Source organism: Bos javanicus, chromosome 24 (assembly GCF_032452875.1).
Source record: "Bos javanicus breed banteng chromosome 24, ARS-OSU_banteng_1.0, whole genome shotgun sequence".
In the NCBI taxonomy this organism is placed as follows: Eukaryota; Metazoa; Chordata; class Mammalia; order Artiodactyla; family Bovidae; genus Bos; species Bos javanicus.
Genome location: NC_083891.1, coordinates 43,248,553 through 43,275,239, shown reverse-complemented (window position 1 = coordinate 43,275,239; position 26,687 = coordinate 43,248,553). Strand labels below are relative to the sequence as shown.

The following is a 26,687-nucleotide window of genomic DNA, read 5'->3' as shown; positions in this document are numbered from 1 at the left end:
AAACAACCCAATCAAAAAGTGGGAAAAAGACCTAAACGGGCATTTCTCCAAAGAAGACATACAGATGGCTAACAAACACATGAAAAGATGCTCAACATCACTCATTAATAGAGAAATGCAAATCAAAACTACAGTGAGATATCACCTCACACTGGTCAGAATGGCCATCATCAAAACGTCTACCAACACTAAATGCTGGAGAGGGTGTGGAGAAAAGCTCTTGAACCGTTGGTGGGAATGTAAATTGATACAGCCACTAATGGAAGATGGTATGAAGATTCCTTAAAAAGCTAGGAATAAAACCACCATATGACTCAGCAATCCCACTCCCAGGCATATACCCTGAGGAAACCAAAACTTAAAAGGACACATGTATATCATTGTTCATTGCAGCACTATTTATAATAGCTAGAACATGGAAGCAACCTAGATGTCCATCGACAGATGAAAGGATAAAGAAGTGGTACATATACACAATGGAATAATACTCAGCCATAAAAAGGAACACATTTGACTCAGTTCTGATGAGGTGGATGAAACTAGAACCTATTATACAGAGTGAAGTAAGTAAAAGAAAGATAAATATCGTATCCTAACACATATATATGGAATCTAGAAAAACGGTACTGAAGAATTTATTTACAGGGCAGCAATAGAGAAACAGATGGAGAACAGACTTATGGACATGTGGAGAGGGGAGGAGAGGGTAAGATGTATGGAAAGAGTAACATGGAAACTCACATTACCATATGTAAAATAGATAGCCAACAGGAATTTGCTGTGGCTCAGGAAACTCAAACAGGAGCTCTGTATCAACCTAGAGGGATGAGGTGAGGAGGGAGATGGGAGGGAGGTTCAAAAGGGAAGGGATTTATGTATACCTATGGCTGATTCATGTTGAGATTCGATAGAAAACAACAAAATTCTGTAAAGCAATTATCCTTCAATAAAAAATAAAGTTTTTTAAATAAAAATTTTTTAAAATGTAGTCTGTTTAAGGACAGGTTCAAAAGCCTGGTCAGTGGAATGTACTGAAACACAGAAAGTCAATGACACTGTCTCAAATAGGGGTAATTTGGTAAAGTCATCACAACTGAGGGAAAGCAGATGCTACTGACACCCAGTGAGCAGAGACCAGGGCTCTGCTAAGATCCCCACACTGTACCTGACAGCCTCCACCACATAACCACCACCCAGTCAGACATGGCAATGGTGCCAAAGCTGAGAGTCCCTACCCTGGAACAAGCATGGCACAGCTGATTGAAAAATTCATACAATGCCACTTAAGCATAATATAAAGATCACTAAGAGTTGTAATAACAGAACTTCCACAAACTCTACTTCCTTCTCCACACCATGGACAAGTAAACTGCTAAGCCCAGGCAGTAAGCACAGCCCCAGGGAGGACAAAGAAAAGCATGTGCATGCAAGAAAGGAGGCCCACAAGGTCCTCATCAGTCTCCTCGGGGAATCCCACCCATACCTCACCTCGAAACAGAAGCACAGTTAGAGCTTCTCTGAGTCAAAGAATAAAATGGGTGCAGTGGGAGCAGTTCAGAGACCCAGTGAGGGTGGCTAAACTCACGTCAGGTTCCACCGCAGGCCCTTCAGTCTCTATCACCGGGAAGTATGTTCTGCTCATCCTGCTCTGCACCCAGCCCACCCCCTCGCTGGTTCCCAAATCGTGTTCAGGGTGCTAGTTCTGATTCTACTCACAACCAGTAAGACACTGCATGTGCAGCCACACGTGTTAACTAATGCTACAGTCTGTAATCATCCGGTGAGGTTTAGAAATCACTGCTACTTGGCCACGTCCTCCCCCTCCCATGATTCTGATTAGCTGATGTGGGTGGGACCAGGTATTGGGGTGCACCTAAAACCCCCAGTTATTTCAATGTCCAGGGTAAAGAGCCACTGTTCTAAGGAGCCTCCTATCCAGAAGGCACTTCATTGTCCCAACTGGGCTAGACCTAATTTCTTTCACTTCCAGAAAAGGGGAGATTGTAGAATAGGAACGTTTTCAGGTATGGAAAAAAAACTGGAGGAAAGAATCTGAATGTGGTGCTTTATCTCCACACATCAAACTACAGAATGGAAACCAGCCGGAAAACTGGGTTTAATGTTGTACTTTGTTTACACACTTCTTACCAAGTATACCTGTGCTTCTATAAAACAACAGAAATAATTTCAAGTGTCTTGTTTTTGGCAGTGCTCTGCAGCTTGTGGGACCTGAGTTCACTGACCAGGGACTGAACCCATGCCCTTGACAGCGGTAGTACAGAGTCCTGACCACTGGACCACCAGGGAATTCCCAGAAATAATTTTAAATTTTGGAATAAGAAGATATTAAGAGCCAATGTTTAGCTTGATTGTAACTTTCTGGCAGTCATCCACAAATTCATTTTACCCAAATATTACTTCTAAAGTTTACACAGCCTCATTAAAATCCCAGGTGTGACAAAGACCCGCTCACAGAGAGTCACCTCGATCATGGGAGTCTCAGCAATGGCAGTGAGGACAACCCTGCTGGCCAGGGCTTCCGCCTGTGCCATGGTCTCTGCGTCGGCTGAGAATGGCCAAGAAGCAACACTGAATATACATCGGAAGATCCCAGGATCAGACGGTATGAAGAGCACTTTAATCTCTTCTGTGGCATGAGGTCTTATGATGACTCTATTCTTGAAAACTAAACAAGGATAAGCTGAAAAATCCACCTTAAAAAGAAGAGACATGTGGTCTGTTAAGAAATAACTTCACACTGAAAATCAGGAGGAAAAAACAATGAGCTTAAGATCTGTTTTCACAGTCAAACTACCAAATCTACACATGTTAGCTCTACAAAAACACCTATGTCTCACAATTCGATATCTGGAAAAATAAAACCAGTCAAATTTATCAGGACGTTTTTTTTCTTTTTTTGGCTATGTCACATGGCTCGTGGGACCTTTTCCAACCAAGGACTAAACCCAGGCTGAGGCAATGAAAATGCCAAATACTAACTACAGGACCGCCAGGGAACTCCCATAAGGACTTCAAATTATTTTTACCTCCACTTTCTTTGAAAGGGTGCTGGAAATGGCAGCACTTTCAGCCCTGGACATCACCCTAGGACCCACCTCTCACCCTGGACGTTACCTGGTACCTGGTCTCTGCAGCTATGTGCAGACTCATTTCCAAGGTTCCTTGTCAGGCCTCCAAGTTTACGATTCTGACTCATTCAAACCCCTCCCTCCTCACCCTAAATGAGAATCTTCTTTACTCCCACTTCCAGAGACAACATTCCCTCCTACATGCTCCTCCACTCTCACCACCTCTCACCCTCAACCCTTTCTCCAGCCACTTGTTTTCCTCTGCCCTCAGGATCAGAGGGGAAGAGTCGGGGAAAAAAGAGAGAGAGTACAGTCTTATTAATTAGGTAAATCAAGGTCATCACTAGGAGCTAAGAGGAAAGAGTAAACCCGCCCACCAACATCTGTCTGTGAGGAGCTGCTGACAGTGATTCCCATCCTCCCCACTTGCTGAAGCCCACAGGGTCTAGAGTCTAGAAGTCAGTGGCTGTGATGGATCATGTGAGAGACTCCTATTCTCATGTTGAAACTGTGTTTCCAGGCATTTCAAACGGTCATGTTAAGGACCTCCCTGGTGGTTCACTGATTGAGTGCCTGCCTTGCAATATGAGGCATGTGGGTTTGATCCCTGGTCAAGGAACTAGGCTCCCACATGCCTCAAAGCAACTAAACTCATGTGTTGAAACTGAGTCCACATGATGCAATGAAGATTCCAAGTTAGGAGACCTGACACAGCCAAGTAAATAAACAAATAGATATTTTAAAAAAAAAGAAGATCATGTAAGAACACATTCAGATAAATTCACTTAACAAAAGCAGGTATAGGGTCCCAACAGTAACTTGTTTCTTTTAGGGGTTTTGTTTTGGTTTTTTGGATAAATGCAGCAATTTATATTCAATCACATTGAACAAAACCAGTAGAGACCAGAACTCAGAGCTCCAGTCAGGGATTTAAAGGATAGCACAAAAAGCACATTTACATGATTTTATAAACAAGTGACAATGAAGTATCATGGTTAATAAATAAACAGGAACACCTGGTAATATCAGAAACAAACTCAGGTTTCACTTTCATCAGAAGTACTACAACAAAAGAACCAAGATAAAGACACCTTACAACACCTCTGTGTCAAGTGCAGGGTGGGGACAAGCTCCCTTCATCAAGGGAGAGGTAGGGAAAGAAGTCCAGATCAACCTTAAGGTGACCACTCAATCAGGAGAAAGACACAGGGAGCTCACCTTTTCACCGTCAACACTGACACTGAGAACCCCGATGCTGACCTGCAGCCAGCGGTCAGCGGGGTTCAGGACACTGAGGTAAGTTTGTGAAGCAATGCCAACACAGCAAGCATGAGGAAACTTTAATTCCTCGGGCACACTTACTCTCCCTGGAAAGAGAAAAAGCAGAGTCAAAACCCAGGAAAGAGAAAAAGCAGAGTCAAAACCACACCCAACTTAATTAAAATAATAAAAGAACTCCAAGCTCAGAGCCTGAGACAGAACCAGAGAGACAAAGACAGTAGATTTACCTGAGTTTTTACATTTTTCTAGGGCTACTCAGGAGAAGGCAATAGCACCCCACTCCAGTACTCTTGCCTGGAAAATCCCATGGATGGAGGAGCCTGGTAGGCTGCATCCATGCGGTCGCTAAGAGTCGGGCACGACTGAGCGACTTCACTTTCACGCATTGGAGAAGGAAATGGCAACCCACTTCAGTGATCTTGCCTGGAGAATCCCAGGGACAGAGGAGCCTAGTGGGCTGCCGTCTATGGGGTCGCACAGAGTCGGATACGACTGAAGCGACTTAGCAGCAGCAGGGCTACTCAGGGACCCTTGCACAGAAATATGGTCATGTTCCAAATTCAGGATAAAGAAAAAAGCTCACATGAAATTCACTCTAATCATTACTTCCTTGAAACAAATCAGTTTCAAGGTCCTAATTGAGAAAATAATTCAACCTTTAAATAACAGCAACCAACAATAAGCAGCATCAGAGTAAAAGGGTCTTACCAAGTCCTGACACCACTGCTGAATCCCATGGCTCAATTCCACAGTCTGGATGGAGAGACTGCACAGGAAGCACTTTGGCTGCATTCAGAAGGTTCTGACTGAGGGTGTCAGAGTACAGGTTACAAAGGGAAGAGGAGGCCATCAACCCTGAGCCAATATCCTGTCCCAGGCAGAGGCCTGCAGTCACTGAGTGCTGGACATGCTCTCCCACAACGGCAGGGTGACAGCTTCCTGGGAGCCCACAGGAGAGCCCACAGGCGGTGGCACCACAGGCCCGGCAGCGAGGCAGGGTGGCACTGCTGGCTGCAGGCAGTGCCCCAGAGTGCGGCTGGGCACTCGGAGCCACGGGGAGGGGATAGTGCACTGAGACTGCAGGACCTGTGAGGGGCATGTGCTGCCTCATGGGTGCAGGGCCGCATCCCTCGGTGCTGGGGACAGAAGGGACAGACGTCCGGTAAGGACCCTGGCCACTGAATTCACTGTCAGTAGCTGATGTGTCTCTAGGAGTCACGTGCCCACCGTCGAGCACAGGTGCCTGGCGGGACACGGGGAGGCACGGTATGGCCAGTGTGGCTGGGTGGAGGCTGGATTCACTCCGCAGAGCTAGGCTGACCTGCTCCAGGTCACCACGGTCTGAGGTCAAACCCGTCGCACTGGTCTGTGACCGATCTTCACTCTTGGAGGAAGGCAGTCTACTGGAGCTAAAGTCCAGTTTTACATCTTCAGGTCTGCTGCTCAGAGAAGTCGTTTCAGTCACTTTTTCTGTGTCCAAGTTCTTCTGGATAATATACGATAATGCTCCTTTTCCTCTACTTTGAAATGGACTTTTTTCTCCTAACTTATCCGCAGCCGGCTCCTGAGCTGGAACTGGACTGGCCCGGATAATTGTGGTGCTCAACTCACTGGTGATATCACTCTATGTGACAGAAAATGTTCAGAAATTACCCACAGATAAAATGAATATTACAAATGCAAACCATGCTGATATACTCTCAAAGAGCAGAGATCTACATGACATCACGACTCTTAAAAAAAAACAACAGGCTATAAGGGTAGTAGTTTCTGTAGCCGTGAAAAGCAGGGTTAAGAGTTAGAAAATCTGCATTCATTGTTTTTTGGCAACCCGCTCCAGTATTCTTGCCTGGAGAATCCCATGGACAGAGGAGCCTGGCAGTCTACTAAACCACCACCACCACATTCCCTGTTTTTACCAATTACAGAACCAGAAACAAGTAGTTTTGTTTAGTAATTAAATGTCTCAAACGCCCAAATTTTACATCTACGACATCGTGGCCTGGCCTGCCTTCCTCTCACCACATATACAATTCAGTGTGGCCATGAATCAAATGCAGGTGTGTTCTGTGATTCCCTCTTCCCCACACCTGACTCCAGGTAGGCCTCATCGAGCTCTGCTGGACACGCTACCAGCTGAGGCTGTCCGTTACCTCCTGAAGCTCCCACAGCGTGTCTTCGTGTACTCCACCAGACTGAGAGCTTTTTGAGGGCAGACACTAAATATGTGTACCTGCAGTGCCAACCCAGCACAAGTAGCTGTCTGAGCAAAATATGTGGGCATGCACGCACGCGCACTTACTTTAAAGGAAAAAGAGAAACCAAAATTAGTCAGCCCTGAATTCAAGTCTGAGTCTTATAGCAGTAAGACTTCAGAGGTAAGTGTGAGTAAAGAAGTGACAGAAGTGCTTACCTTGCGGTCATCAAGGACACGACGTGAGGCCATGGAGGGACTAATGCTCTCCTGCTCAGACACGTACGTCAGCCTGCTGACACTGGCCTCTGGACACGTCAGCTGGGACAACTCCCTCTCACAGGGGCCCTTCTGTGGCTGAGCTGCTGAACCAAAAGACTCCAGGGCACACCTGGGAGAGAGAATACCTGTGTCTGGACTTGTCCACCCCTTCACTTAACATCATCTACATGGCAGAAAGCCCTTCCTGCTTGCCTACAACCCCATCAACCTTCACTTCTGTCTGTCCTAGTTGCCATATACAACTCAACCCTGGATTCATTCTTCTTACCCTTGATTACACCTTCTTACCCTTATCTAAATCTGTGAAGTATAGTCCCATTGAATGAAGTATCTGGTAAGCTACTAAAAAAAAAAGTCGTGACAGTTTCATTAATAAATTCCATATAAAATCCCTTAACAGTGTTAGCTTTTCATTCAACAGTTAATGAAGACCTGATATAGACCAATAAACAGAGAACTCGGCAACTCCTGCCCCAAAGAGCAAAGCAAAAACAAGAATCTCGTGGATGAGTACACAGAAATGGGCAGAGCTGCACCATGGTGGGGAGATAAAGGGCCCAGCTCCTGGCTGATCATCAAGCAGGCACAACCAAACCCCTGTACTCAGGGGCTATACATCAAGAGATGAGTCCTGAGGAACATCACTATCACTACTAAAGCAGGGCATCTTATAGGAGAAGGAGGCTATGGCAGTTAGGGTACAGACATACAATAAAACACTGGGCAACTGTTTAAAATCATGCAGCTGAATACTACCAACTGGCTCAGAAAGATGTTCAGGATATATTAAGTTTAAAAAAAAAAGTAAGCAATAAATAGTAAGATCCCACATACACGTTCCACATTCCATCAATCCCCAGCACAGAGCCAGGCCAGCCTGACAGAGGAGGGACCAGGCTTCCTCTTGAGGAAGGGTAGGAGACACACTGGGTGGGAAACACCATCAAAGGTATCTTTGCAAACAGCTGCTGCACCCCTGCAAACTCCTCCACTTAGCTTCAAGTCCGTAATTAATTGGACTGAATTTTACTCCCCCCTCTTCTTTTTCCCCCACAAAGTCTGAATACTCAGGTGGGCAATGGATACAGAGAGAAAACCCTATTTTGAATTCTGGATTTTTACAAGGACCAAATCAAGACAGTACTGACCCAACACTAGTGAATCTCTAACCAATGCAAACAAAATACTAATCAACTTGCTTCAGGCCCACTTTAGCACTGAATCACACGCACCTGTGTGGGTTCTATATGCACATGCACACACATGTGCACAAACGCACACACAGTCATACTCACACAGACATGGGGTGGCAGGAAGAAGAGTTCTGGGTACTGTAGCGCATGCTGAGTCTAGCTCCTCTGGTCAAAAGGAACAGAAGCACTGAGGCTTTTATTACCTCAAGCAATGAGAACTGAACTGTAAGAACACACAGAAACAAAAGGAGAGCAATTCAGGATGCCAGACTGGTGCCAGCCACACAGAGACTCAAGGCAGCAATGTTCCTGCCAGAAGGTGAGTGGACACTAAAGACCAGCAGCAGAAGTGCTGGCAAGCAGCATGGTCAGCAGACAACGCACTCTCACCAGAAAGATGTGGCTGCTCAACAGATCAATGTTCTGACCGACATTTCACCGTGAATGTTAAGAAACTTAATGAATATGAGTTGGAAGAACAAGAAAAAAAAGACTAAAAACACGAAAGCCATTTTACAGTAAAAAAGTACAAGCAGGATTTCAATAAAAAGAAATGAATACAAAATGAATGTTCATACTGGCAGCCATGAAAAGCATAGTTGGTACAGCAGAAAATCAGTAATGCTGAGTAAACACTTGAACGGCTAGGCTACTCCATGATACAAGGAGAATGCAGAGATATGAAGATGAGGAGAAAGAAACAGGTGGGGATGCCCCAAAAGGCAGTCCCAGCTCTGGGCATCTCAGGAGGAACAGGTCACAGGAAACAGGAAATGAACTCTCCTCAGGGGAGAAGAGTAAATGCAGCCATGAAATTAAAAGACGTCTGCTCCTTGGAAGAAAAGCTATGACCAATCTAGACAGCATATTAAAAAGCAGAGACATTACTTTGCCAACAAAGTTCTGCCTAGTCACTATAGTTTTTCCAGCAGTCATGTATAGATGTGAGAGTTGGTCCATAAAGAAAGCTGAGCGCCGAAGAACTGATGTTTTTGAACCGTGGTGTTGAAGAAGATTCCTGAGAGTCCCTTGGCCTGCAAGGAGATCAAATCAGTCCATCCTAAAGGAAATCAATCCTGAATATTCATTGGAAGGACTGATGTTGAAGCTGAAGCTCCAATACTTTGGCCACCAGATGAGAAGAACTGACTCACTGGAAAAGACCCTGATACTGGGAAAGATTGAGGGCAGGAGAAGGGGACAGAGGATGAGATGGTTGGATGGTATCACTGACTCGATGGGACATGAGTTTGAGCAAGCTGCAGGAGTTGATGATGGACAGGGAAGCCTGGCATGTGGCAGTCCATGGGGTCGCAAAGAGTCACACACAACTGAGCAATGGAACTGAACTGAACAAAGGGAGAGACCACCATGCACAGGGAGCACCATCCAAGAAAAGCAACTACAAGACACAGACATGTACACTTACACTGATGACAGGAAAAGCACAGGCGCAACAGCAGGCAGATAAACTGGAGCCAGATAAACTTGGCAGGAAGGGCTGTCCTGCAGCAGAAAGGACAGGAGGACGTGGCATGCCCACCCGCAGAGCATGGCAGCAGCAAGGAGGACAAGTGACAGCAGAATGAACCTCAGAACCTGCTGTGACCACCTTCTTTCCCACCAAGCCTGCCATCTGGCCCTGGATGAGCGGTGGGGATGCAGGTGGCTGACCCTCAGAGAGGAGGAAGCTCACCAAACCCATGGCCACTTTAGAAAGGGCAACAATGCTGTTGTCAAAGTATCTGACCACATGCCAAGTTCATGAGAAAATTTAGCATCTCCCTAAGGTATGTTTCCTACACTTAAAGAATGAGTGTATTTTCTTAGGCACACAAGATAAAAACAGGTGGGTCCAAGTGTAAGAGCAGCCAGCCCGGCATTTTGTCTCTGATCATGCAGTAAAGGGCACGGTGAAGGGAAAAAAATCATAATAAGTCTTTATATGGCACTTAGTTTTTATTAAATGCCTGTATATACAATTTAAAAATATAAAAACCATAGAAAATAAGATAATATTGGAAAACACACAGGAGTTAAGAAACAATAAAGAGAATACTGAAAGGAATCTAGAAAGCAGAAATGTGAAATGCAAACAAAATGAAAAAGAAATTAAGAAAGAAGCGTTACTATTGTGATGGAAAAGCTCTGTGTCTCGAACTGTGGAGGTGGTTACACACATTCACACCTGTGATAAAATGGCACAATTCTAGCTACACATCATGCCCAGTACAAGTTCCTGGTGGTGATTCCGTGCAAGAACTAGGGAAGCTGGGGAAGGACACAGGCTCTCTCTATACTAGCTTTGCAACTTCCTTTGGCTCTAACAAGTTCCTCAAAAAAGGGGGAAAAAAATGAAAAAAAAAAAAAAAGGATTAAAGAGAAAATAAATGCAGAAGTCGAGCAAAATTTGGTCAGGACCAATATTTTAACAACTAAAATAATAATAATAATAATAATAATAAACCTTCCTGATAAAAGGAAGCTCGACTCCAAATACTAAAGGGGCACTGCATGACAAGGCGCTGCAAGGTGGCTGTGAAGTCAACACAGAGACACAGCCCAACGAAGTTACTAGACTCAAAAGATCTCATTAGGCTCGAAAGCATCTTTAGCATAAAGCTTACAAAAAAATCATGTCAATTGTGAGGCAAAAACTACTGCCATATAGAAAGTTTACTTTATTAAATGTAAGAATTCTTTCTTTGATGGCTTTATAAAAGATCTTTTATATGTTTCTTTAAGGAAATATTTTAGTAAGCTGGAAATTTTACCTAAGCAGTGAAATTATCATGAATATTTGGTATTTTCAAACAAACTGAAATTACATTTGATATCCAAGTTTTACCTACTAAATGCTGCCCAAGCTGTTGCTGGATTTTATATATCTTGGGAAACAGTCTGGGTAAGCTGGAGCTAAGAATTCACAAGAGCAAAAAGTACAAGAGAGGAAAAACTTTCTAAAGACTAGAAACTGTACAATTCATGTCACAAAGGGCTATTCACTCTCTTTAATACATCCAGGGATCCAAGAAATGGAGACAAGAAAGACTAATAGTCCATGAAGGTAACAAACACAAATAAGTATTTGACATAAAACACAAAAAATGCTCATCATTTAAAGTTACACTGAAATAGTATTTTTTTCATCTATCAGACTGTTGACAATAAAAAGTTCAATAAGCGTTCTGTTGGTGAGGTTGTAGAAAAGCAGGCTCTTCCCTAAATTGCTGGTGGAAAACTAAACCAACACAACCTCTAGGGAGGGGTTGCACTGATTTAAATAGGAACATAAACAAATATACTCTTTGTCCCAACAATCATTTCTAAGAATTTATCCTGTAACACATCCACCTACACACCTATACATAAATACACATAGACACATCTGATAAAGCACTATATTTAAACTGTTCAAAGTTCCATGGAAACACACACATACATATATATGTGTAAACTTTTGAAGCAATGTTGACTTACATCATTTTTGAAAAATTAAAAAGTGTCTATAACTTGAAGATTAAGTTAATCTATAGACTGTGTTCAAACATGTAAAATATTAGCATTCTTATCCTAACCTTTGAAAAAGCACCTACCAAACTCATTAGTATTAAGAGCACAAACTAACACTGTTAAGATAAAAAAATAAATCCAAAATTAAGTTATTTAAAATGCTGATAAGAAACAGTGAATTGCATACCTTCATCACACACAGATATAAGAGCAAGTCAGTAAGATCCTTTTAGAAAACAGGTTGCCAATCTGGAAAGCCTGAAAATACTCTTATTCCTGACTTGGTAATTTTACTTCTGAGGAAATCAGTTACAACACAGAGAAAAATTTTATGAGGAAAGTTGTTATCTCAATATCATTAAAATGGCAAAAAAAAAAAAAAAATCCACCCCAATATCTACCAAAAGCACCAAATAAACCATGACAGATCCATTATGCATTTTATAACATTAATTTTCTTTTAAATTATTGTAAGTGAAAACAGCAGAGTATGAAAATTTGCAAAGAAATATGGCTTGAAAGAAACTCACAAAATATAATTGTTAGGTCTGAATGATGAACCTATAGTGACTAGTTTTCTTTACATTTCATTCCAATTTTCCTATACTGAGCATGTATTTTTATTACAAAAAAAAAAAAAAATTAAGCACCTACCCTGATAAACTAGTTCCTGAAATTTCACTAGGAGAAGAATGACTCAGTGGAGAAGTGGAAGGTCTGAAGCTGTCCTCGCCGTTCTCCGAGCCTTGTCCACCGCGCTCAGGAGAGGGACTTTTCAAATCTATCAGAAAGATGTATTTTCCAATGAGGACACAGAAAAAAAAACAAAACAAAACATTCCATGCAATTTCTTGAGTGTGACCAATTACTGTGACACTTACCAACACGTTTAGGTGAGATTATTGAATGGTTTTCAAAAGCCACGTGCTTTTCACTGTTACTTGTCTCACCAATGCACTCATTTTGCCTCTGGTAGTCTCTACTCTCCTGTAGGCCTTTACACTCTTCTGACAGCCAGAGAGATGCTACTCTGGGGTTCCCAATGACGGAGCAACTATCAGAGGCTGGAATGGGTACGGAGGCAGCTTTTTCACCATCACCAGAATCTGGGGATTTATGGTCAATGGAATGTGTCTTCACATCAACTGCTGTACCCTCTCTCTCGCCCACATTTGTAAGAACTGAATTTGAAGAGCTAATTGTTCTCAACGATGCCTGATCCACGCTGTCTCCACTTTCACCATAAAAACCGGCTGCAGTGCCTACCTCTGGCTCCCTTACGCTTATGCTAGTAGCACCCAGGTCCACCACATGGATGTCGTGTGTAGTCCGCTCTTTGGACAAAGATAAATCCCAAATACCAGACACACCAGCTCTTGAAAAGTTGTCCAGCCCACCTTCATATTGACTAATGTCTGTTTTCTTAAGGTATCTCTCCATATCAAATGTGCTGGATCCATTACTTTTTTCCAGATCATTAGGTAAGAAATGAGACACAGCAGAATAGTGCCTTTGTTTACCATCCTCCTGACAAGTCTTCTCTCGGGTTTTATTTGAAAGTGCTTTGATCATGGTGGCAAGCTGGAGAGGGTCAGCGCTCACTGACGCTTCCGCGATGGCAGAAGCAATGGTGCTTATCCTCAGCACAGAGTCACTCTCGCTGGGCAGCTCGTCTGTATGTCTCTGAGGTTTGCTGCTGACAAGGAAAGTGTCCTAGAGATCAGAAAGTTCACATCAGTTCCATGCACATGCACATATTAGTTTAATCTTTATTTGTAAGTGCTACATAAGATCTAACAGCAGCAAGAAATTAATAGTATACCAGTTGAATCTCCCAATGAAAAAAAACAGCTGCTATCAACTTTAACTGCAGAGTAAAAGTTTACTTACAAGGTCCGATCATCAGCTGTTCAAAAAACATCTTCTGGAGTTAAACGCTAAAACTGAATCAGAGAGTAACTGTAAACCAAAAAAATTAAACTACTGAAACTGAGAAGCCATTGAGTCACAGTGATTCCAAGTATATTCTTGGTAATTTCAGTCAACTATTGGAATTATTCATAAGCAAGACAGAAACAGAAGCCATGGGTAAAACAATGAAATGGAACCAACAACAAAGCAATATAAACCTATTTAATATTTTTTTAAATACTAATTAAGACTTCAGCCTCCAGGAATAGTAATGCAAACCAACTCTGGCTGAGAGTAATCAGAACAACACAGCATGTTCAAGAACAATTCTGAGAAGGTACTAGACAGCTAAAAAAATGGAATGAAAAATTATGGGGCCAAAATCCAAGAGAAGAGAGAATCCCAGAGGGGTGAGCCCAGTCCTGGGGATGCTATTACTCAGGGTCTCTGCTGCTTCAAGAGGGGTCTACGTCAGGAAGCTTATGAAGCTAAGAAAATAATTTTTAAAAAAGAAGCTCAGAAAAGTGGCTCTTAAGGGAGTAAGAGTACAAAAATCAGGTTCAGAGTCTGACAATGATAAGGGAGAGGTGGTGATCACAGTGAACATCCACACTTTAGGACAAGACCACAGAGGGCTACACTCGAGGAGTAAAGGTGGCTTAGCTCTGAACAGCTCGATCCCAGGAACCAAATTAAAGCAACCTAAAACTGCTGGGGTTCCTCACTCAGAAGCAAGTAAAAATCCTGTCTGGAAGGTATCTCCCATGGACTCAAATATTTCACCAACTTTTCCTTTAAAAATCTACTCACAGTGCTCCAAGGTAATGCGTCCCACATTCCAGAAAAAGAGAACTGCAGAATGCAGACAATGGACTCTGAGTCTAAAACACATCTAAAACATCAAATCTAACAAAACCTAAAACATACTTAAGGAAATAAAAAGTAACATTAAGGGACTTCCCTGTGGTCCAGTGGCTACATTCCCAGGGCAGGGGGCCCATGCTTGATCCCTGGTTGGGGAACTAGATCCTGTGTGCTGCAACTAAAAAGATCCCATGTGCCATAACCAAATACATACATACATATTTAAGAAAAACAACAATGACACTGACAACTCAACAGAAGATGAGAAATTATCAAGAAAGAACTAAATGTAAATTCTATAATTAAAAAACACAATAACAAATCAAGAACCCAAAGGACAGGTTTCACAACTTAGACACAACTGAAAAAAGAATCAGACTTGGAAGAGAAGTCTGAAAAAAATAATTCAGAATGCAAGAGAAAGTAACAGAAAACACAACAGAACAGAAAAAATATAAAAGAAAAAAATACTCAAAGTTTAACATACTTGTTAACAAACATACACCAAACAAAAACACGTTTCAAGGATAAAGGTAAAATAAAGATATCTTCAGACTGACAAAACAGAGTATTCATTACCAGTAGTCCCTCACAAAACAAAATTGTAAGGGTATTCTTCAGGCAAAAGAAAATTAATCTTAAATGGAAGGTCAGAGATACACATTGGTTGTATGTAATAATAGTAATCACCATCAACATCATCATAACCTCTTATGGGGTTTACAAAGAGAAATAAATATAAACAACAGGCAATTATAAGACTGGAATAAAGTAAACTGAATGTTTTATGATACTTTTAATGTTAAGGAAGAGATAGGGAAAACCAAAAAACCCCAACATGGACATGAATTTGAGCAAACTCTGGGAGACAGTGGATAGGGAAGCCTCATGTGCTACAGTCCATGGGGTCACAAAGAGTTGGACATGACTTAGTGACTTGAACAAAACAATAAGAAAATAGCCAACATACTTTTATTATAAAACTACACTATTTAACAGTGTCATACTGATATAAGAAAGATTTCAAATATCCATCAACAGTACAGTAGATATATCGATGGCAGAATATTCATGGTAGAATACTATACAGCAATGAAAATTATCTACTATACTTATTATAGTTGAATCTTACAAACGTAAGTGAAAAAAAAAAGAAAAAATATATGCTACATACATGATTTCTTACATATAAAGTTCAAAAAGAGATGAACAGGTGACAGTGTTAGAGGTCAGACAGGAGGAAGCAGTCTTCAGAAGAGACAAAAACATGGCTCCTGGGCTGCTGACAATGTTCTCTTTCTTGACCTTGGGTGTACATGGGTATGTAAGTTTTGATAACTCACTAAGTTTATGTTTTATAAACTCTTTTGTACATTTACTATACACTGATAATTTTTAAATGATACTTGTAATAAAATTGAGTAAAAAAAAAAAGTTATGCATTTTTACATGTGACCTTATCTTGATCTTGTAAAGAATTATGAGAACATGGGTTTTAGCTCTCCCTCATGAACGGCTTAAAATACCTCTGCTTTTCCTTTATTGGCAGTTAATGTCACATCATTTTCATCCACTTGTGAAATACTCTCCAGTTCTTCAGCCTGAAGTGTAACTGATCCTTCACTTAGCTGTGCCTTTAAATCTCCTGTAGAAAATATATAATACTCAATTTACATCCATAAACTATGTCACAGAGACAATCCATGCAATGAAGTGTGAGGTGAAAGTCGCCCAGTCATGTCCGACTCTTTGCAACCCCGTGGACTATACAGTCCATGGAATTCTCCAGACCAGAATACTGGAGTGGGTTGCTTTTCCCTTCTCCAGGGGATCCTCCCAACCAATAGATGGAACCCAGGTCTCCCACATTGCAAGCAGATTCTTTACCAGCTGAGCCACAAGGGAAGCCCAATCCATGGGTAATGACCACTAAATGTAATTGACAAGGAAGAAATCTTTATATACCAAATATCAGGCAGCCTCATAAAAACTGTTTAAATTTTCTTTGTCCTACAGTCACTAGGACAAAGAACCATATCATTGTTCATTTAGCTGGATTCTTCAAAGTCTAAATTTTGAAGAAGATTGTGGATTTTAATCTCTTCCTTGCAAAATACTGACAACTTCATTTAATACTTTCCACTTTGAAACATTTCATGAATATGCAAGTTGAATTTAAAAATGAGTAACTCTTTATAATAACAGAAAGTCAATACTATATACAGCCTCTTTATCCCACCACCCCACCCCACTCCCCAGCCTCTGGAATATAAGCTCTTTAAGGACTAAAGCACATTTTATACCATTTCATAATATAATACACTAGGCATTATATTAGCAAAAAGCAGCTGTATGATAATTGTATATTAATCATGGAACTCTGGCTTTTAATTCTCAGAGATATTTATCATATTTATACTACCACGGCCCAAATCTGAAAACTCTTTTAAAGTCTACCTAAATAATACATATAGTAAGTTATAATTCATTAACTCAGTAGTTTAACATGCCAAAATTAAGCCAGTCGATCACCTGAACAAATTATATTCCATTCACTTTCGTTTTTAAGAGAAGGATTTAGGTGAATTTTGGCTGAGTTGTTTCAGCTTTAAACTGAAAAGGCAATGTGAAGTTGTATAAAAATCAAATCGGTAACTAATACTCAAAAAATTCAAATACTTTCTTCCTCATAAGAACATGATCACACAACCAATAATTTACAGGTTAAATGAAAAGTTTACTAAAAATTTCATTTAATCCATTACCTGAAAAAAGACCATGGTTAAGATCAGCCACTTCTTTTCCCAAATTACTTCTTGATAGGTCTGATTTTCTTATTAGGGCAATAGGTTCTCTTTTCTCTGGTGATCTAATAAAATAACCAAACGATGGCTACAAAATAAATATGTGAATTATTTTATGTTCAACTCCTCTGAGAAATCCTATTTTATCCTAATACTTGTAACCTAGTTAAATGGATTTCAACAAAGTAATTCTGATTTTCCATTTAAATGTAAGTTGCTAGAAATGAACATTACAAGTCTAGACAGGACATTTCCTTACTGCTAGCTATCTGTAATTATCAGAATGAATACTGCCAAATAATTTGCCCTTACTAAGAAATCCAAATGAAAACAACCCAGAAACGACACTGTTCCCTTGGCAATTATTATTGAGCACCTACTATCTGTTAGGCACTGTTAGTAATCACCAGTGACATATCAGTAAGAAAAAAGATAAAATTTTCTGCCTTCCTGGAACTTATAGTACTTAGAAGGGTATTTTATTTTACACAATAAATAGGTCCCTGAAAACCTGTATTAAGATTAGGCATGTTCCTACTGCCTTGGATGAGCACTCAGAAGGTCTGCGTTCAAGGACTTTGCTCAGGGGCAGGGAATTCCCCATCCAGCTTCATTCCAGAGCTCTCACAGAACAGACCTGAAATGCAAATTCACTAAAGGCACTCAATTTTCAACTGATCTTCACTTGGGGATATCTTCCTTTGATCCAGCAACTTGAACCAAGCAACATTTCACAACTAACACAAAGTGATAGCTACATCTTTCTAGTACCTGGTGTTTTGTCCAGCTGTTCAGAGAGGAACTGAGTTACTCTTCAATTTCTCTCATAATGTCAAAACCAATCGATCCAGGAAGAAATATCTGCCTAAGTATTTACTCTCATTTTTTAATTCACTGCACAGATAGTTCAAATTTTTCTGTAAATCAGCAGTGTTCTAACTCGCTGTTACACTCTCAATGAAGCTCAGGTTTAGCATACACTCACTATGACAGCACCAAGTCCCAACACGGCATTCTCCAGAGGCACTCCCACGCCCTAGACTCTTCTGTTTCCTACTGCCATCCTATTCCCCGACCTTCGTGGCACCTCCTATGTGGCTCAGTCTCTGCCCACTGATCCTCCTCTGGGGCTTAGGAGACTCCTGCCTCCAGCTCATCTCACATCTGGGCCTGAAAACTACTCCCTGCCTCCCTGTCCCCGTGAGATGCCCCCAACCCCTGCGAGGGCCCCTCATGACCTGGCCCTTGTCTACTTCCACCAGCCATCCGCCTGCTGCCCCACTCACAGGAGCTGTTTGCCTGCTCTCTGCTCCTCAAATGTGCCGCTCAAGCTCCACTTGGCACCTCCAGACCTTCACTGAGAACACACCGCCTACTCCCCAAACTGTCAGGCACCAGCACAGTGCCCCTCCTCAGACACCACCCTGACCCTAGAGACGCACACAGCTTCCCCTCCTGCCTCATACAACTTACCACTACCACTGGCATTTAAAACTTTTTACACATACATCTTACTAAACCAAAACACTACTATATTTCAAAACATGTTTTTAGACCAGAGGTTTAAAAATTAATGAATCTCTGAATTCTTCCCACAACCAAAGACATAACAGCAACAAACATCAAGTACTTGACACATGTGAAGCTGTGCTGAACACCGTAGTGCACCAGCACAGTAACCCACAAACCCTGTAAGACAGTATTCCATCCCAGAAATCGGAAAATTAAGGCACAGAGGAGTTACATACATTGTTCCATGACACAGAACTAGTTAAAAGACAGAGGTAGGACTGGAGCAAGGGTACGACCACTAAAAATCGACACCTTTTCCCACCATCCCACCACACCCCTATTGTCTCTGCTTTAAAGACACTATGATTTGGCTACACTGTCACTGCATTCAGTACATAAGGGCTGGTGCATTTACCACTTCCAATATACATGGTACTTACTCTTTTCACATTGTAACCACCACCAAGGCAACCGAGAGCTTCAGACCTTTGAGCAAAGAACTCCCCTAAAGACAGACGTAAGTAACTGGCATCATCCCTGTCCACATCTGACGCACTCAGTGATCTCCTCAGTAGACCACAGTTGACCGAAGTTCCCCATGATGTATCTCCAAGGGCAACAGACATGTTCTGGGCATCTATATTTTCTTCCTAGGAAGAAGTTATCATTTCATTTCTACAGCAAGCCTTCTGTTTTTCTAACACATAAAATACTAATTTAACTAAGGAAATTTAAGTACTTAAATTTTTTAAAAGTTTGGACAAATTCAAGCTTAAGCAGCTAAGAAATGTAATGAAGTCCAGAAGAAATTTTTAATACTTGAGTAACATAAAATACACATTGCTTTAATATACTGCTTAATCAAATACTGATTGTCATTGATACAAATCTTTAGAAAGGAATGTATCTTCAAATAAAAACAAATAGCACTACCTCAGTTTAAAACATGATTAAAAACTGGAAATATCTTTGAAACCTATTAAGGCAGTTTTAAGTGAATTAATAACCATTATTTCAGTAGGCCATTTATTTTTCAATTAATAATTAAGTATATGAAGGAAAAGGCAGAAACTATCTAAATATAAGGAATATCAAGATGTAATTCTATAGTATGTATCTATGTATTCTCACTATGTATTCTCAGAAAGAAATGAACATTTTACCTACATTTAAATACAAGAAAAATTCTGAACTGTTGTTAATGTCAATAAAATACAAACCTGCATAAACTGATGCTCTTTATTAAATTCTTCTTCATCTTGTGCAATCAAATCCAATGCATCAGCTTAAAAAAGAAGTTTACATAATTATATTATACTAATGTGCAATTAAATATTAGCATATAAATAAAACTTAGCTAATTAGGAAAATGAAATAGTAAAGAAATAAAACTGAAAGAAATATGTGAAAGCTTCCATCAATGAACTGATGACACATCTGCCTTAAGCACCTAAGAGTACATGGTTCTGCAACTTTTCGTAATGAACCCCCTACTGCAACTGATTTCATCAGGTACTAACTTGCCCTAACTTACTAACAGGGCTCTACAATGTAAGCTTTTTATAAGATTCACATTAATTTCAGCCTTGCAGATCTGGCACACGAGAGTTACAGCAGCTGCCCATGATATGCATGGAATTTCATCTGGAACCATCAGACTGCAAAGCCCCTCTATAAATTCATCACAGTATGAACTACCTATTCGTCCCAACACCCAGGATTGCCCCAGTTTTTGAAAGGCAAAATCCCACATCCCAGTAAACCCCACAGCCTGGGCAAACAGGGACCAGTGTCTGTTCCTCAACGTTTCAACTGAGCAACTCAGTTCACCTTAGGAAACCAATGGGCACACAGCCCTCCATCTCTAGGCCAAGGCCACAAGGCTAGGTGAGTGAGCAGAGGGCCAGGTGTAACACGATGGGGAAGGGGACAGACAGACTGGACAGTAAATGACCCTGCCTAAGGCATTAGAATTAACAAACCTGACCGAGGTTCCTAATGCTCTCATCCTCTGAGATCTCATTTATCTTTCTCGTCACTTTTCTCTCATTTCTACATTATGAACTTTTATTCTAAAATGGATTCGCTTTTGTAACTTCTATCAGAGTAGTTCTTTTGTTCAAGATAATTTATAAAGTGAGAAAGTAAAGCCTAAGGTGTACTAACTGCAACGCACAGGTGCTAAAGTGACTTGCTGTCCTCGATTAGGGAAGGCTTGGCTCAGTCCCAGTGATGAGCAATGATGGACGTGAGCCCCTGTTCCTAAAGAAACAAACGAGGAGCTAAGCACATCCTCCAAAAGGGATTTGATGTGGCCCACCAGGATGACAGACTAACCTCAGAAGACCATCAGAAACAATGAAAACAGTTAAAAGCAGAGGCTATCAGAACACTTACAGCCAGATCGGAAGTCTTCACTCAGTTCATTACTGAGAGACACATTGAAATCTTGTTCTTTATCAAAAGGTGTGTAATAGGCGAGATCAGTGACCCATCTGCCCTCCTCATCCTGATAGACCACACTCTGTGGTGGGTCCGCTTCTAGAAAAGAGAATTCCAAACACATCCAATGACACACAACAAGCAAAATGATATGATATTCTTATATAATTTCATTTAGCTGACTTATCTTAGTTATCAATGGTATTGAAATCTGCCCAAAATTAGGAAACCCATTTCCCCAAAAGGAAAGCCTCTCTCTGATGGTGAAATCGCCAGCCTTAGTCCAAGTAAACTCCATCACAGAGGATGAGGGAGGAAGGAGAAGATGACAAACACTGACAAAGGCACTGTTCCACCAGATCTGTGAATAAGTACACCATTTTTAAATCCACAGAACATGTATATACTTTAATACGAAAGATTACACAAGTTCCACTTGGAAATACAGTATATTCAAAATGTGTATAAGTATTTTATATATTTCTTATTTTTATTTAAAAAGAAAAAAGAAACAAAGGCCCACTCACGGTCCTTGGTCTTTCCAACCAACTCGTAACATTCACAGGTTTGCCTTTCACTGGTGGGTGACCACGGAGCATCAGTGGAATTAAATGCATTGTCACTAACAGGCTTCAAAGATGCTACATCCACATTTGTTTGAATGGACACTTGAGGCGTTTCAGTGTCTAAAAATCTATCCACAGGCAAAACAGTTTCTGAGTCTGACGTCAAATGCTTATTTTGATGAGGAGACACTTCCTCTAGCTTTAGAGAATCCATCAAATCAAAATCATCTTTACTGGCATTTGTGTCATTAAAGTCAACGGGGTTAAGTTTTGTATTAGAAGTCCTAAGAGACTTCACCAGAACTTCTGCTCTTCCACTTTCCTTTAAAAAGTAAATAATAGACCAGAAATAAGTTTTGTTTTTCATAACTTCTTTCAAAAAAAAAAAAAAAGTCACGCAGATGACATGAAATATTTATTCTAGAAAGGAACGGACTACACAGTATTCTTCTAGACTGTATGTGAACCAATCGTAAAGAATTTACCAAATCAATGGCAAATATACACCAACAGACTTGGATACCAAAAGTATGGCCAAGGTACTCACTATAGTTCAGGATTTTTAGAAGTGTAACTCTTGTAACTACCTTCCTACCCTATCTAAAAGGATAGGAAGCCCATCAGTGTGGCTAGACTCAAAGAATTAATATGATTAACAGACTTTGAAAACATAAATGAATCACATTTAATAGGAGTAAAATAGCAAATACAACAAATGACCATCAGGAGTCCAAGAACAATTGCATTAGACACAGCAGATTAAGCCATGGCCTCGAAAACACACTCTCCAACAGTCCTTCCCAAATGGCACTCCACACTCTTTCCTAGAATAATAGCTGCTGAAAGGGAATTGTGTGCCCACAACACTCTTCTCAGATATTCAGCCACTGCTAACTATCAAGTGCCAGCGAAGCCTTTAATAGGCTTCTCTGCTATGAGATGTTTAACAATAAAAACAGCTTCACAGATAAGGCTTTTCAAAGTCAGAATACTACACAGAGATAGTTCTATATAAAAGATAAGATACTGACTTTGAAATATGGTCATACATTTAAATTCTAGTGAAATCACTTATTAACTTGGTGATTTTCCAACAATTTTTTATACAAAAAATAAACAATCTCCACTTTATCTCAAAATAAACTCCAAATGACTTAAAGATTTAGATGTAAAAGCAATAGGAGAAAATACAGATAGACAGTTTTATATTCTTCAGTGAATAATAACTTCTTAGTGGAACACTTTTGTGGGTTAAACTCTGTCTCTTTGAAAAGATGTGTCCAAGTCTTATGCCCAGGTGGTACCTGCAAACTGTGGCCTTATTCAGAAATAGGGTCTTTGCAAATGCAACTAAGCTGAAGATCTTGAGACGAGAACATCCTGAATTTGGGGTGGGCCTTAAACCCCACAAGCGGTGTCCTTACAAGAGAAAGGAGGAGGAGACCTCAGAGGGAACAGAAAGACAGGGACAGGCCATGTGAAGATGGAGCAGGCAGTGGAGCGATGTGGCCATGAACTAAGGACACCAGGCCCACAGAGGCTGCAAGAGGCAGGAAGGAGACTGGGGGGCACTTGGCCCTGTCAACATTTTAGAACTGTGAGCAAGTAAATTTCTGTTGTTTGAAGTTACAAAACTTTGGTAATCTGTTCTGGCAGCCCTAGGAAACTATCATAAACACCTGAAAAACTACCAAAAGCCTGAAATACAAGAGGACCAAGAAAGGGAGACCCAGTGAGGTCATAGGAGAAGCTGCCATCTCCAAGGAGAGAAGCCACAGGAGCCCACCCTGCTCACACCTGGATCCGGACTCCCCACCTCCAGAACTGTGAGGAGATATGCATCTGTTGTTCAAGTCAAAAAAAAAAAAAAAAGTGCACAATGATCAAAGTATCTCAACATAGGAAGTTTAAAAAAGCAAGTTAAAATATGAATATTCCAATGGGGGGAGGGCGGAGAGACAAAGGAGACAAAGAACTGACATTTAAAACTATTTTTCATATAGAATACTAGCAAAGATGAAAAAGAACCAGAACGCAGGAAACCAGCTGTCTCCTCCACAAAGCACCTGAAAACAATGCTGAAGAAAGAATGCTCTTCAGGCTAACAGGGCAAAGTTACCACCTATGGGACTGTGACTGACAGTGGCATGCAGAGGAGGACAGGACGGCACAGGGAGGAAACCTGGAGCAAAGCCACTGGTTGGCAACCCATTCCAGGTCAGGGCTTCTAATGGAGCAGAGCAACCCCTCATTGCAACTGAAAGTCACTAGTTAAAAAAAAACAACAACAACAAAGGCAGGGGGTCATTACAGCTCCTCTGACAGCTTGTACACCTAAACACAAAAACAGAGGTCTCTGTACTTGGACACTGTAACCCAGCAAAACTTGAGAGTAAGGAAATGTGAGACAGGAAAAAAAATAAAAGCAATCCAAAGGTCTCTCAGGAGACAGGGTTTCAGGAGGATGCAAAGAAAGAACACGAAATCCCACAGACCACCTCCTGATAACAAAGGAGGAGGAGGAATCGAACACCACATTCATCAAGATGGTCAAAGAGCACCACCAACAGGAAACAAATGGAACGACAGGCCTTTCCTGAGGATGTAATCCAAGTGCACAGCACTGCCCTCTATGTTTCAATTGTTCACACAGCGGGTATGTTTAATCAGGAGGGGAAAGCAGTCACATATATCTAGCATATGGATCATTTTACAAAACAACAGGACTAAACTTTACAAAAAGTTTAATGACATGAAAGACATCCATGTCACGGCAACCAAATACAAGTGTGACCCCCGATCAAAGCCTGGATCTAAAACCAAAGAAATAAAAGGACATCTGTAGACAGTGGATAAATGTGAACATAGACTATGTATTCATTTAAATCACATCAAAGTTACATTAGGCAAATAAAAATTGGGATTATGTAGGAAAATGTCCTCATTCACAGGAAGTAAACACTGAAGTGTTAGGGTAAAATATCTGCACCTTTCAAATGACTCAGTAAAAAAACTACTTTTTGGAAGGACAAAGAAAACACAAAGATGGCAAAAATGTTCACAACTGGTTGACCTGGACAGGAGTATACAGACGTTCAGTGCATCACTCTTTTAATTTTTCTGCAGGTGAGGGAAAGGTAAGAAGCAGCAGGAAAGAACAGGAAGGGCATTTCTCATCAGTTTGTATCTGGGAAAATAAAGCCCAAGGAAATCCAACAGAAGTTTTATGTTAATTTTCTAATGAGTCCAGTAATAATTTTCTAACGTCAAATTTCTGAAAAACCATAAAGACTGGAAAATACCTGACTAGGATCACTTGTAGGTAACTTAAAATAATTTTCTGGAGGTTCCTGTCCTTCTAGGTCTTCATACATCATTCCTGGAATCGCCAGTTGCTCAAAATAAGCCTCCAAATGATCATCATAAAACTCTTCATCATCAATATCATCATCTATCAGTAAAATGGAGGAAAAGTAATCAATAAGGTTGATAAATCATTTACATCAACAGTCCATGTGATTCTGTCTAAACATCTGACATGAAAAAAACCATAGTTTTCATCTATAAATCACTAAAAGCACTCTAATATTTAACCAAACTAAATACTTAACCTTCATTGAGAAGACAACACAGAAGCAGCCACCACCAAACATCGGAAGTTAGGATACGGCAAGTGTGGCCATGGGAAAAGCGCCGTTTATTCAGAAAGCAGTGTGGCAAATGAGCAACTATCAACAAAGGACAGATGAGCCTGCCACAGGAGAAATAAAACTAAATCCCAGTGAATTAATGGTTAATGCTAATATGAAACCTCAAACAGTATCTGATCTTAAAAATGAACAACAAAAAAAAGATGTAACAAAGCTGAGTACTGATATGATAAACAATTAACTTCCATTAAACCCAGAAAGTTACAAACAGACAAATAAAACAACAGTGGCACTGCTTCTCAATGTTCTACACACAGCCTGGCAAGGGCAGGATAAAACTACAACTGTCAACCACCTGTAACAGTATTGTGAGCCTTTTCAAGAGGGTAATTTTCCTACTGCCTCTGAGAATCTAGCATACTAAAATAAGAACCTGTATAAATTCAGGTCAACAATTCCTCATCTACAATTTCATAATCTAAAAGTATTTTTAAAATTTTAGCAGCAAAACCCATTTTGATTTTACAGTCTCAATTTATCCCACTTAGCCCACCAGCATGGCCTCCAAAGCCATGGATAATTTGGTCTCTGCCTACTTTCTGGGTTTATTCCCAAGTTCATCTTCACATAGGTGCTATAAACCTGCCACACAAAAGCACTGGCTACTCTCCAAATGTCTCTATGCCCCCACCTTAGGGTCTCTGCTAAAGCCGTTCCTTCCTATTAAATGTACATTTATTCCAGTGTCTATGTTAAGGCCTATCAGAGGCCTCCTTTCTCAAAGAGGAAAAATGACCTTTCCTTTCACTGAAGCCTCACAGACACATTCCTCAGTCAGAATTAACTTGTCACCCTCCTATGACCCCCACACAGTTTGTATCATTGAGACACACTTCACACAGAGGGGAGCCATGCATCTCTTTGCCCACTTGGCAGGACCTTCAGAGTGCAGGGGCAAAATATTTCATTGAACCCCAATGTCTTAGCATAGTGCTTCATCTGTTTATACGGTAATGATTCTCAACAGAGAGATGAGAGAGTAAGCCTATCAGGAGTGCTATAAAGAAAAAAAAAGTTAACTCCCATCGCTTAATGGAAGTGGCCATTTGAGTGCTGGTGGATAAGCGGTAAAGAAGGCAGAGAAACAGCTGCACAATCACTACGGCAACGAGGCGGCAGAAACAAACGGAGCGACAAGCTCAGGACGAGGAAAAGATGAGCCAAGTTTCGTGACGCTACCAGAAGAATCTTCCAAGCTGGCAAGTGATATCAGTTTCTCGTTTTCTAGGAAACTAGTAAGGCTTAAGTCACTGTTTGGATTCCTCTTTTCAAAATGTTTTCCCACGTCAGGAACACCAATCTGTAAGAAATAAAACAAAGTGAGAA

At 40.8% G+C, this 26,687-nt stretch overlaps 1 protein-coding gene across 13 annotated transcripts in view; it reads right to left on the bottom strand.

Moving 5' to 3' along the window:
• Window positions 1-26,687, bottom strand: part of LOC133237682 (nucleoporin SEH1) — a 97,461-nt gene that overhangs the window by 36,422 nt on the left and 34,352 nt on the right. For 12 of the 13 annotated variants that reach the window (XR_009733301.1, XM_061400013.1, XM_061400019.1 and 9 more), the window contains 14 exons: window positions 26,541-26,661; window positions 24,954-25,102; window positions 21,613-21,973; window positions 21,041-21,184; window positions 19,864-19,928; window positions 19,084-19,293; window positions 17,093-17,219; window positions 15,854-15,972; window positions 12,434-13,265; window positions 12,207-12,333; window positions 6,784-6,955; window positions 5,079-5,994; window positions 4,308-4,456; window positions 2,484-2,714 (listed from right to left, as the gene is read on the bottom strand). Coding sequence is in view for 12 of the 13 variants with exons in the window: in XM_061400013.1 (XP_061255997.1) it covers window positions 2,484-2,714; window positions 4,308-4,456; window positions 5,079-5,994; window positions 6,784-6,955; window positions 12,207-12,333; window positions 12,434-13,265; window positions 15,854-15,972; window positions 17,093-17,219; window positions 19,084-19,293; window positions 19,864-19,928; window positions 21,041-21,184; window positions 21,613-21,973; window positions 24,954-25,102; window positions 26,541-26,661 (3,723 nt within the window). In the remaining variant the exon portion in view is untranslated. Of the gene's footprint in view, window positions 1-2,483; window positions 2,715-4,307; window positions 4,457-5,078; window positions 5,995-6,783; window positions 6,956-12,206; window positions 12,334-12,433; window positions 13,266-15,853; window positions 15,973-17,092; window positions 17,220-19,083; window positions 19,294-19,863; window positions 19,929-21,040; window positions 21,185-21,612; window positions 21,974-24,953; window positions 25,103-26,540; window positions 26,662-26,687 lie in introns of those variants that run through there. The other variant, XM_061400021.1, reaches the window with a different exon arrangement.